General features: G+C 48.5%; 1 protein-coding gene across 2 annotated transcripts in view; it reads left to right on the plus strand.

Moving 5' to 3' along the window:
- Positions 1 to 985: 985 nt before the first annotated feature.
- Emilin2 (elastin microfibril interfacer 2) overlaps positions 986 to 13,265 on the plus strand; it is a 59,286-nt gene continuing 47,006 nt past the window's right edge. Inside the window, exons 1-2 of one of the 2 annotated variants that reach the window (XM_085833104.1) lie at positions 986 to 1,238; positions 1,686 to 1,808. In XM_085833104.1, the coding sequence (XP_085689230.1) occupies positions 1,096 to 1,238; positions 1,686 to 1,808 (266 nt within the window). In that variant the 5' untranslated portion in view covers positions 986 to 1,095. The remainder of the gene's footprint in view (positions 1,239 to 1,685; positions 1,809 to 13,265) is intronic. The other variant, XM_085833103.1, reaches the window with a different exon arrangement.

Genomic DNA, 13,265 nt, shown 5'->3' on the forward strand with positions numbered 1-13,265 from the left:
ATGCAAAGACAAAAAAAAAAAAAACTATTATAATAAATGGTCTTTTAAAAAAGTTTGCCCACACATATACATACTGTGTGCGTGTGTGCAAGCCAGAGATTAATGTCTTGTATCCTCTTGTCAATTGCTCCCTCTGGCGCTCCCACCTTGAGCTAGGGTCTGTCAGTGAGCCTGCAGCCTCAGAGATTCTTCTGTCTCCACTTCCTTAGTACTAGGATTACAAGTTTGTGAAACCCCGTCTAACTTTTTATGTGGGTGCCTGAGGATCTGAACTCATGTCTTCATGTTTGCACAGCATTTTACCGACCGAAACATCTGCCTTTAATACTGATGGAAAGAGAACATCCGAGCAGGACATCTCCTCACAAACACTGGAGTAGCAAATGATAGTTTGCAGCTGCGGAGCAGGGGGTGGGGTGGGGTGGGTGGGGGTGGGTGGGGGGGGTAGACAACCCCACTGTCCAGGAGCAGCCCGCGCATTTGGAAAGTTCAAGGCTCGTATTAGCTGTGCCTAGGAGAGCTCCTGCGTCTTCAACTTTCGCCCAAGACCTTAAAGATTGATGGGTAGAAGGCGGTGGGGCCTCAGAGGAAGAAATCGATGCTGAGTCCCCCCTGAGTAGGTTCCCCACCCCGGGGGGTGGGTGGAATAACTGATGGAGTGGTCCTGGGCTTCTGGCCGGAGAGAGGCCCCGGGGGATCGAGATGGGGACCGCCCGACGCTTGCTGCACTTCCGGAGGGGCTGGGGTCGCGCTGCTTGGAAGGTGAGAGGCGGAGCTGCTGGCGTTTGGGAAGAGACCAAAGGAATGTGTAATTGAAAAGTCTGTAACCAAGACCCCGGTTCCTAACCCTTTGGCTCTTTCCCCCCAACCCCCTGCCGAGAGGCGATGGGCCGAGAGATGGTGAAGGGAAGAGTCACGTTTCGGAGAGGGAAGTGAATTAAAGAGGGCGGCACCCGGGGGGACCTGTGCGTCATTGAGGGACCGCGGAGCGGCCAGTGCGGAGGCGTGGGGACGAAGAGCCAGAGGGGCCGCCGAGCGCCCGAGCCCGCTGCCGGTTCCCGCGGCCCCGCCGCCTGCAGCCTTGTGGGGCTCAAGATGTGTCAGGAGACCCCGCCCCGACCCCGAGCACCCAGTCGCTGGACGCCGGCCCTGCTGGCCCTGCTGGCTCTGGGCGGCGCGGGACTGTGCCACGCGAGCTCGCAGCCTGGGTACCACGCGAGGCCCAGTGCCAGGAACAAGTAAGAGTGTGTCCCTTATGCTCGCCCCCAGCCCTAGAGTCCCAGATCCTCGGCGGTCACTCCCGAATCCGCCTGCGGGCTCCAGAGCTGCCCCGGCAATGGCGACGGGCGGTAGCAGAGAGATCCCCATAGGCTTTTGGGGCGTCGCCACCCCGGGTGGCCATGTGCTCCCCACCAGGCGCCCCAAGCATCCTGAAGCGAACCCGGGCAATGGGGAGTGTTCAGCAGAACTACGGGATCTGCCACCGAGCCCGAACACGAACACGTCCCGTAATCTGCAGGTTTGGGGCTCTTTGGTGTTCCAAAGACACAAGAGACACCCTAGGGTGGCAGCTTTGGCAGGCTCCTGCCTTCGGTGCTGGTGACCGCCAACTTGTTGGGTCAACTCGCCTCCCCCTTCTCCCCATTGTTCTCCAAGTTTATCCAGCCCTTTTCTCTCTACCCCAGGAACTGGTGCGCCTACGTCGTGAATAAGAACGTGAGCTGCACGGTGCAGGAGGGAAGCGAGAGTTTTATTCAAGCTCAGTACAACTGTCCCTGGAACCAGATGCCCTGTCCATCCGCCCTGGTGTAAGTCGGGGAACACGAGGGCCGAGTGGGTGGGTGAGGTGGAGCGCTGGACTTCAGTCCTTGTGGAAATCTCTTCCAGACCCTCTACAAAGTCTGATATCTGCACGGCTCGCAGCTACTCTGGGCTATTTAAGAGTGTGCTGTTCTGCGTGAACCTTGAAGATGCGCAAAATTTGGGAGTTTGTGATTCCCTAGGCCATAGGAGAGGATGAACAAAGGCCCCACCCCCATCTCTCTCTCTCTCTCTCTCTCTCTCTCTCTCTCTCTCTCTCTCTCTCTCTCTCTCTCTCTCTCTCTCTCAATTTTATTACTAACATAAGGCAGCTGAACCTAATTAGATCCATATTGTATGTTCTGGGTCTCATAGAGATTCTAAAATGTTTTAAATGAAGGATTAGCCGAGAGGTTTGACCAGTTGGAGTTCTGAAGGAGGTGAGTTTTGTCCCACCTGTCCTCTTCAGCGTTAAGATTTTCTAAACTAAACTCCTCAGGTTGCTTTAGAACGTTTGTTCCTTTTCTTCTCAAGTTAGATTTGTGGATTCTTGAGGCAGATCTCCGAATGGAATAGCCCTTGAAGATGAGCAGAATAGTTAAACATCCTTTTTGCTCATAAAGATTCCAGCATCTTAAAAACTGGGCACGGGGGCGGGGGGGGGCGGGGGGGCGATGATTTGTTAGCGCAGGTTCCGTGAACACATTGTACTTACCCAATTGGTGATCAGGGAGCTCTTTGAGTTTTTGTGGAAGCCAGATCTCGGGAGACCGCTGGTGTGGATAAAAGGCTGTTGGGGACACGTGATGGTGGGGATTGTTTCCACTAAGAATAAGTTGTTTGTCTTCAAGCACATTGTCAGCGCCGTACAGAATGGTCAGTGGTGGGCAGTTCTGTCTCTGGCCGGGCTCAGGACAGGCTGAGCTTATATCCCCAGCAAGCTGCTTCAGGGGGCAGGGAGCAGACAAGGCTGTAGACAGTAGATCAGCACCGGGTCCCACCCAGGCTGCGTTTGGGAACCACAAGCAGGTAGAGAGTTCCTGAGAGGCAAAAAGAAAGTTATACAAACTTGCAGAAACACAGGGAAGCCCTTTACTATTTTTAACATATAGGGGAAACAGCTGATACAGATTCCCAGAGATTCAGAACTGTCAGCCTGCCTTAAATTGCTCTGTATTTCGATTTAGACTTCACAGTCCATGGCCAGCTGCTGGTGACAGGACAGCCAAGTGAGGTTTTGACACTGTGACAGAAACACGAACTGAGTATTCAACACAGTCCGGAAGGGCTTGCTTGACGTTAGGATTGGATTGCGAGCCAGGGCGATTTCATTCACTTTACACAAGAGCTATATTTTGTATTTTCCTACAATTTTAATTCTTACTATGACACTTCAGAGATAAATTTTTCATTAAAAATAAAAATTAAGAGCGGCGGGGTAGAGAGATGGCTCAGTAGGTAAAGAGTACTTGCTATGCTAGCTTGAGACCCTGAGGTTGAATCCCTAGCACCCACGTAAAAACACTGGAGATGGTGACTGCCAGGCAGTCTCAGCACTACAAAATGGTGGGCAGTGGGGGATGGCTACTTCCTGCTTGCTACCAGCTAAGCTCCAGGTTCAGAGAGAGACCTGGCCACAAAAGGGTAAGGTAGAGAGTGAAAGTTGGACATCTGACATCTCTGCTTCCACAAGCGTCTGCACGTGTGTGTGTGCACACTGAACATACCTGCACACATGTGCACACACACTGAAGACACCTACACACACTGAACACACCTGTATACACATGCACACACACCGAACACACATGCATATATGTAAACACATGTGCACACACATGTATATACTGGACACACACAAATAATACATGCATGCATACATAATAGTTACATGCATGCATGCATACACACATACATACATACATACATACATACATATATAGAAATTTGTGTTTCTAGGGGTAGTTTTTTTGAGACAGGGCCTTATTATGAAATCCTGGTTGGCCTCAAACTTAGATATCTGCTTGTCTCTGCTTTCTGAGGGGCTGAGATTAAAGGCACACACCAGCATACTTGGTGATAATTGTGGGTTTTTGTTTTGTTTTGTTTTTAATTTGGGCTTTTGAAGCAAGGTTTGCTAAGTAGCCTGAAATTTACATATAGCCCAGGCTGGTCTTGAACTCAAGGTAATCACACCTTGACCCCTAGAGTGCTGGAGCCATAGACACAGGCTCTCCTTCTTGCTTTGCTTGTTGTTTAAATGATGATTTGGTGTTGGGGATGGCCAGGCAGTGGTGGCACACGCCTTTAATCCCAGCACTCGGGAGGTAGAGGCAGGCGGATTTCTGAGTTTGAGGCCAGCCTGGTCTACAAAGTGAGTTCCAGGTGTAGCTCAATTGCTTGAGTACTTGCTTGGCATGCATAAGTCATGGCTCATCCTCCAGCACTGCATAAACCAGCCATGGCAGCACACGTCTATGATCCTTAGATCTGGAATTCTCACAGTGCGGAAAGGCTCCCTCTTGGTCCTAGGCTGGCTTTGGTTATACACTTTGGGAGACGTGGAATTCTTCCTATGGGATGATTGCGCAGCTGAAGTCCCTGGCACTGAGACCGACCTACATGCTCTGTAGTAGCTATTTTTATAGCAATCCCTGAGAGTCATTCAAGAGTAGCAGAACCAAGTCCAGCTCTTTCCTTTTCTTCCCCAGCTCAGCCTCCTCCCACTCCCTCAAATCAAATACTCAAATAGTTTCTATTGTCTAAAAGTGTCTAAATTTGTGTGTGTGTATGTATTTATGTTTGTGTATGTGTGTATAGGTGTGTATGTGTGTGTATTGTGTGTGCAGTATATGTGTGTGCCTGTGTGTGTGTGTGTGTATGTGTGTGTGTGTGTTGCCGGCCCCCTCTTAGGTGGGAATGGAGAAGCATAGACCTGCCGTGTCTTACTCCTGCCCTAGAGCTCATGTTTGGCTGGTTGCTGGTAGAAAATGACTGTTTCTTCTTTGGGTGGGACTACCCGTCCCTTCTTTCATGGACTTTTCATGCTTCATGACAGATTCCACATAGTTCCAGAACCTTCTGCTGGACCAACAGCCCCTGGGGATGTCCTCTCTGTGGCCAGGGTGTCCAGGGAGCCCGAATGCAAGCGGTGTGCCCTTGCTTTGCCTCTCCACCCAGGCGCAGGCTCTTGGGGCTGGGAGCTGTCTGTTCTCCCACAACATCAAGAGACTGGGGTGGCCAGCACCTACCCCTGCCCTTACCCTCTGGCCAGCCTTGTGTAATGTAGAACTTTTCCCTCTTGTTTCCTTGCCCTTGGCACTTTAATTAAAGTATAATTCACATGCTGTAACAGTCACCTTGCAAAGTGCTCCTATCCATGTGTTATGGCATGTGCCTACAGCTGTGCCACTGTAACCAAGGAGGAAACAGCTCCTGTACCTGTCACCTGCCCCAATACCTGCTAACAAATGTGCTGTCTTCTTTGTCTATCCAGAGGAAGGTGATTTAAATGGATCCTTTTGACATTAGCTTCTTCCACTTAGCATGAGACTGTGTGTGTGTGTGTGTGTGTGTGTGTGTTATTTCTGGTGCTTTGAGATAGGGTCTCTCTCTATGATCCTCCTGTGGCCTTGAACTCCCAACCTACTACTGACTTCAGCATCCTAAGGGATGAGTCCACATGCGTGCCCTACAATGCCTGGCTCGATTATTTATTTTTGGGATGAGGTCTTACTGGGTTGCCCAGGCTGAAAGCTCAGACTTAATCCATTGGTTGCCTCCTCAACCTCTTGAGTATCTGGGGCTACAGGCCAAGCAGAACGCCTGGCTTGTGGAGGTTCGGATTCGTCATTTGTAGTCGCTGCTTTATTCCATTCATGAGTTAGAGGTTTGTGTACTGCTTTCTGTAAGGGCCAGAGGGTAGACATTTAGGGTGATGTGGGTCAGGCATCCTGTGTTTAGGGTCACTGTTAGAGAAAGCTTGTCACTGGAACTCTAGGACTACTGACAGGCTCTATGAGACCTAGACCATCTGTTGGAGCCTCTGTAAATGTCCAGAGCTAGGTATCTGTGAAAACTCTCTTTGCAGCTCTCTGGGTTTATGGTCTAATTCTTCCCCTCAGTTGTAGTTTGGACACTCAAACTTTGACCTTTAAGACAGTGCATAGCTCCGACGGCCTTTATATTACTGTTACAAACCTGAACCAAACCTAGTAGCCAGCCACATCTTTTCTGGGGAAAGATTCTGACAGCTTGCCTAAGCACTCAGAGTCTAGAGTCTGGTTCTTGTAGCAGAGAAGGCACGCAAAAATACTAGAGCCAAGCCAGGCATTTGGTGGTGCATCTGGAAGTGGAGGCAGGAGGGTCAGAAGTTCAAGACCATCCATGGGAGTCTGAGGCCTGGTTGGGATATGAGACCTCATCTCAAAAATATAAAAAGAATCTGGAGCAGTAGGCCAAGCAGTGACAAGCACACTCTGCCTTTCCAGGAGACGCCAGTTCAATTTCTAGCTCCTTTGTTGGGTGGCTCATAAGTGCCTAGAACTTCTGTCCCGGGGGCTCTGACCCTCTTCTGACCTCCAGGGACAACTTCACTCATGTGCAAATACATAGTTTAAACACACATGCACACAAACACACACACAATCAAAAGCAAGCCTAATACTACAGCTCTGTCTCTGAGATTTCTGACCTCCATGCTGCTTGCCCAGTCTGGGGGATAAGACCTGAGTCTGTGGGGTGCGTTAGGGAGGATCGGGGCTATTAAACAGATGGCAGTTCATCTAAGGACTCTGAGTCCAGACTACAACGTGGCTCAGTGTCCCTCTGTCCAGCTCGCTGGACAGTCTGGTTCCTCCAGAGCCTGTCCCTGGGATCTTCTGACCCTTCCCCATTATGCCTACAAGTACGGCCATCAATGTTTCCCAGTAAGAAAAACTAAGGCAGAGCCTGTTCCAGCCCTGGCTATGTAGGGTGTTTCTCAGTGACTGTAGGCGGGTGCCTAGCTCACTGTCTATGCTGAGAGATCAGGTTAATTGAGGGCTGCTCTCCCAGAGTCCCTAGAGGCTATAGTACTTGCTTCCAAGGGTCTTACACCTCAAATTTGGAAGCAGTTTTTGCCTTTCTGTTATCCAGTGGCTTTACAGTGCCACAGAGGAGTGAGGGCTTCCCTCCTGAGACCTGGCTTAGGATGCTGAGAGCGGCTCAAAAGAGCCCAGAGAGACCCAGCTGAGGGCAACTTGCTGGTCCGTAGCCCTTTCTCTTAATGAAATGATGGCATTCATCTCTCCTCTCCCCTGCTAGCTTCTGGCCCCTGCCGTGGGTAGAAAGGAAATCAAGATCTGAGAGAATCTCCGCCTTGGGAAGTCTCTCCTTCCATCTTTATGTGTTCGGCGGGAATAGGGGTGGTTGTGACTCTGCAGGAAACTGAGTCAGGGTCAGAGAACAATTGCAGGACATGGTTCTCTCCTTTCTGCCTTTGTGTGGGTACTGGGGAGGGAAGGTTGAACTCAGATCGTCAGGCTTGGTGACAAGTAAACCCTGGAGCCCAAGAACCCATGCATGGATGCTCATGAGTGTTGAGGGGTTCTGCCACTCTGTTCCTGGTTAAGATTTATTTTTTTTATGTGTGTGGGTGCCATATCTACAAGTGTATATGTGTACTACTCATGTGCCTAGTGTCCATACGAGTCAGAAGGCGGCTTTGGATTCCCCTAGAACTTGAGTTGTGAGTTGCCAGGTGGGTGCTCAAAGCTAACCCTGAGTCCTTTGCAAGAGCAGCAAGTGCTATGAACCACTGAGCCATCTCTCTGGCCCTTGGTTCTTGTTTGGTTGCTGTTGTTTGGTTTGTATACCTAGGCTGGCCTTATACTGGAGGTCCTCCCCTCCCTCAGTCTCCTGAGTGCTGGAGCCTCTGTGACTGTTCCATCTCATCGTCTGTCCGTTCTATAAAGCCGCAGTCATAAGGGAGGGGGAGGGGGAAGGGGAGAGGGGAGAGGGTGGGTTGAGGTGTGTGGCTGCTGCGGAGAATTTGTGAGAGGGCTGGCCTTGGAAGTAGGGACCTAGGCAAGATGCAAGGAAGGGTCTGCTTCTGTCTGTCTGAGTCTACCCAGCCTCCTTTCTGTTTTTCATGTATTTTTTCTTCTGTAAGGATGCTTGTCCATATTAGATATTAGTGTTCTCCCCTCCCCTCCCCTCCTCTCCCCTCTCCTGCTGAGGATTGGTCCCAGGGAGTTTCCAGTGCCAGATGACCATTCTACATTGACTACACCCCAGCCCTGTTAACTCCTTAAAAAAAAAAAGAAAAGAAAAGAAAAGAAAGAAAATGACAAGCCCTAAGAGGGATCTGGGTGGAGTACACTCAGAGCCGCGTCTGCTGGGGAAAACGTAGACCAGGAATCTGCAGCAGGTGTCCATTCTGGGTCAAGTTCCAAGACACTTCTAATCTTCAGATTCCAAGGGGGAACAGATGGTCATACAGTTGGAAAGAAAGTTGTCTATTAAGGACCAGTCCTTGCCAGGAAAAATAGTTTATTTTCGTTTTTTTTTTTTTTTTCCCCTTCCCCTCCCAAGTACAGGATGCGTAAGGCTAAAACAAAGCCCCTGACAGTTCCTTACACATTCGTCTCCAGGAACACAATCCCATCCAATTCAGAGGGGGTACCTCCTCCCCTTTTACATTTTAAACAAACATTTGGCACACAGTTGGCGGTTGAGAGTCTTGCTACTTAGCACAGAGTCACCTGCAGAAGGCTGAGCTGGTGTCAGAGGACACCTGTCAGGGAGGTGGAAAGACCACACATTTAAACCTGAAGGTCAAATGGCTGTTGTGGAGTCTTTTTGGGGGGGCTCCCATCCTCCAGCCCTTTGGGGTTGTACCTTCCTATAGAATTCAAGATTGTCTTCCAGGCTTCTTGCTCCTGTGTTTGGAAAGCTCGTTTCAGAATAATCCCATAGTTATTATTCTTGCTACCAGCTCAGAGTGGGTAGGACGCAGACTGAGGGTCTCAGGAAAGTGACTTCACAGTGTAAGAACCTGGGTTCAATCCTCAGCAACAACAAAACAAAACTTCCTAACTTTTTTTGTTTTTAATCTTGGAGATAATGGAATACAATTTAAGTAGAAGCCGTGGTCTTTAAAAAACAAAACAAACAAACAAACAAAGAAAAACAGCTAGCAGGGCAGTGGAGGCATAAGTCTTTAATCCCAGCACTAGGGAGATAGAGGCAGGCAGATCTCTGTGTCTCTGTGAGTTAGAGGCCAGCCTGGGTTATAGAAAGAATTTGAGGACAGCCAGGGCTACATAGAGAAACTTTGTCTCAAAAAAAAAAAAAAAATCCAAAACCAAACAAAAACCACCAACCAAACAACGTCCCTCCCCTCCACATACACACAAAACCAAACAGCAACAGCAAAGAAGGCAGAAAAAACGGTCACCTCTTGTTGGAGTGTTTTATTCCCGTTAATTAATCTTTCTCTGTTGACCTTCGCTAGTACATAGTATCTTAGTTAAAATAATGAGGCAGCCAGAAAAGGGTAGATGGGTGTGGGTGTGGGTGTAAGCAGCCTGGTCTGTAGGGAGCTGTGATAGGTCACCCAGGCCAGGCACCCCATACTGACTTCAATCAAAGCTTGTGGATGAAACATGTGTCAGACAAGAAGATAGGAGGCTTGGTAGTTGACCTGAGCTTTCAGATGTCACCCTTGCCACCGTGCTGTGAGCATAGGTAAGTCACCAGGCACCTGAGGCACGCGTTTTTCCAGGCTAAAGGCAGAGAGCCGGGTCAAGGTGGCCCAGATGAGGAATGCTAATCTGACTGAGAGGACTTTGAAAAACCTCGCTGTCACAGAATGTGAGGCATACCTAGCTGATTGCCGGATGGAGACACATTGGCTTTGTGTGCCCTGAGGCTTCTGCCTCTTGAGGGCTGCTATCTCTGAAGCCTTTAGAGCTGACCTAGTGGCCTGAGATAGTAAGAAAATGATGTGATGAAGATCAGCTTGGTCTACAAAGTGAGTTCCAGGACAGCCAGAGCTACCAGAGAAACCCTGTCTCAAAAAACCAAAAAAAAAAAAAAAAAAGTATCCGAACCTCAGAAATGCTGGGGACAGAGCCAGCCCTGGGCTCCACAAGGGAATGCACAAGAGCAGGTACCCTGAAGTAAGACCCCTCCATGGGTATTTATTGCTGCTTCTGCAGTGTTGAAGAACTGGTAGATCAATACGCCTTTGTCCGATGTGGATGTGGGCCACAAGCTCAGCTCTCTAGGTGAGTGTCCCTCACCCATGGAAATGTTGCTACATTGTTTGGGTTTTGTTTTGGTTTACTGAGATGGGAATTAGATCTGGGCTAAGCTATACACATCAGCTATACCACTTGGCTACTCACCCCGGAGAGCATCAGGAACCTCCCACATATGGAGAACATTAAGATGCCTTCATGCTTGCTGAGCTCATCTAAAGCAGTAGGTAAGAGTAGAATAGGCACACCCTCCTTCCCAGGAGGATGTTAAACCTTGAGCTGACAGAGCTGCCAATATGCAGATTGCTTCCAGTCTGTCACAGAGTGTCCTGACTTACTGCTGGTCACGTCAATTTCTTTCTTCCTTTTTTTTTTTTTTCAACTCAGAATTGACTGCTTTCGTTCTTTCATGAATCAGTTTTCTGCGATTAAAATGAGTGGGAAACAACTGAGTGAAGGGAGTCGCTGAGATAGCGGTTCACTTTGGAGGATAATGAGAGGATTAAAATTAAACTTGCCTCTAACTTTTGTCCTTTCTTATTCAAAGAGGTGCTGGGGTGGTTCCAAAAATGCCATGGAAGGCAAACTTTTTGGGGCATGTCATCTGGAAGGACCCAGCTGTCCTTCCCCTGCCCCCCAGAATACCAAAAGATGAGGGAAGACGCGTAAAAATTTTTTGATTTGCCAGGTCGGCCTTTCAGGACAGTACATTCCATTTATGCATTTGGCTCAGAGGAAAGCGGTTTGGGCAAACCCTTCACAAGCCGGTCACTTCCACGAAAGAGAATCTGCTGTGGTTTCTCCATGTTTCTCCAGGCTCCTATTTTGGACTTGAGTGGGCTTTGCAGAGATTGGCTAGGCATGGTACCTTCCTCGATGAGCAAGATGCAAGCAGGGGGCTGTGGCAGGCAGATCTCCAGGAGAGTTCAAGGACACTTTGCTGTACATAGGGAGTTCCAGGGCAGGCAGGCAAGACCATATACTGCATATACTGAGATTGCAGCTCAAAAAACAAAACAAAAAACAAAAAACAAAAAAACCACAAAAAAACCACCCAAACCTAAACCCCAAAATGATCCTAAGACTTTCCTTTCTGCTGGAAGTTGTTTCACCAACGTGCCAGACAGGGATCATGAGATGAAGGCATAAAAATGCCTTCTCAACCTGAACTGGGAGAGATACTGCTTGTTTTTTTTTTTTTTTTTTTTTTTTTTTTTTTTCAAACTGAAGCTTCTCTGTATCTGAGGCTAGGAAGTTGAGAACTGTGATTCTGATTGCAACAGAACTCAGGGTGGGGGTGATTACACAATCCAGCCCTTCATGGGAGGCTTGTCTCCATTAAAGCCTTTCTCTGGCTCCTGCCAGACCACAGAGCCCTCTCCCTCGTCTGTCCTTCCTTCCCTCCTTCCCTTCCCCTTCCCCTTCCTTTCCTTTCCTTTCCTTTCCTTTCCTTTCCTTTCCTTTCCTTTCCTTTCCTTTCCTTTCCTTTCCTCTCCTTTCCTTGGTGGTGGAACTAGAGGCCTCATATCTGCTAAGCAGAGTCCTCTCTCATGTTTGGGCTTTGGCAGGGAGGCAGCGGCAGAACTTTCTTGCTATTTTGAACTTTTCAGATTTTGAATCTAGCCTGCAGAGGTGGCAGTGTCCAGGCCTGGTTTGTGTCTCTAGCCTTGGAGTGACTTCCTGAAGCAGCAGGCAGGGCCAGCACAGCAGTCAGGAAGGGGCCACAGGCTCTTCCCCATAATGATGCATTGCAACATCGCCTGGCCTTGCAAAGGGAAGGCATCACTGAGTCACTGCAGAAGAGAAGGTGAAGACAGCCCCAGAGCAGAACAGCATTTGTACCTTGTTGTTGACCCAGAGCGTGAGACACCTCTCAACTCTCCACATCAAAATCATTACTGGAAAGCCGTGACTCCTGATTGGCTCTCAATATCTTTTTTTATTATATTTTGGGGTGTGTTTGCCACAACACTCTTGTGGAAGTCAGAAGACAATTGCTAGGAAGTCTTCTGAGGCTCTGGGGATGGGACCATTGGACTTGGCAGCAGGTGCTTTACTCATCTCAGAGGCCCGTCTTCTAGTTTGCTTGTCTGTTTGTTTTTGAGACAGGGTTTCTCTGTGTAGCCCTGGCTACCCTGGGACTCAGTTTTCAGACCAGACTGGTCTGAACTCAGAGATCTGCCTGTCTCTGCCTCCCAAGTGCTGGGATTAAAGAGTGTACCACTATTGCCTGGCTGTTTTCTGCCTCCCTTTTTTGAGACAGGAGCCCATGTAGCCCAGGCTGGCCTTAAGTTAATAGCCCCCTGATTCAGCCCAGAGTGCTGGGAATTCAGCATTGTCTCACCAGGCTCTTGTCAGTGACCGTTCTTTGTGATACATAATTGTATAAATCTATGAGAAATCTCGAGTAGAAACTAAAGCCAGAATCGCTGGATCATTTTCAGGGTTTGTTGGAATTTCTTTTCTTTCTGGCTCTAGGGCTTGAAAACAGGGTCCTGTCTGTGCTAGGCACGTGTTTTGCCACTGGACAATACCCCCAGCCTCTGAATTTTCAGAAGCTAATATCTGTCTATTTTTATACATAATTTTCTACTCTGAGGACAGTTATTTAGAGTTTTCTCTGGACTAGTCTTTCTTAATCATCAAGTTTACACTTATTATTTTATTTTATATTTTACATTTATTTTATTTTATTCTTTGTGTGTATGTGTGTGTGTGTGTGTATGTGGTGGGTGTTTTGCATGCATGTCTCAATTTGAATAGCATGCATGCTTGGTTCCCAAGGAGGCCAAAAGAGGGCATCAGATACCCTGGAACTGGAGTTACAGACAGTTGTAAGCCAGCATGTGGGTGCTTGAAACTGAACCTGGGTCCTCTGAAAGAACAAAAAGTGCTCTTAACCCCTGAGCCATCTCTCCAGCCCTCAGGTCTATACTTTAAAGGTACAACAAACAAACAAACAAACAAACAAACAAACAAACAAACAAACGTAAAGTTTCCAGTAGGCAAAACAATTGACTGTGCTGCCAAAGAGGAACCTGATACATTATAAAAACTTGGCTCCTGCAAAATTCCCAGGAATCTAGCAATAGGGGATATGGAGCATGAAACCATCAACTTCTGTAACCAGGCAAGACTTCCTGTGCAGGGATGGGGATACCAACCCAGCCACAAAACCTTCCACCCACCATGTGTCCTGCCTATAAGAGAGATACAGGAATA

Source organism: Mus caroli, unplaced genomic scaffold (assembly GCF_978045245.1).
Source record: "Mus caroli unplaced genomic scaffold, Mus_caroli_1 scaffold_18, whole genome shotgun sequence".
NCBI classification, from domain to species: domain Eukaryota; kingdom Metazoa; phylum Chordata; class Mammalia; order Rodentia; family Muridae; genus Mus; species Mus caroli.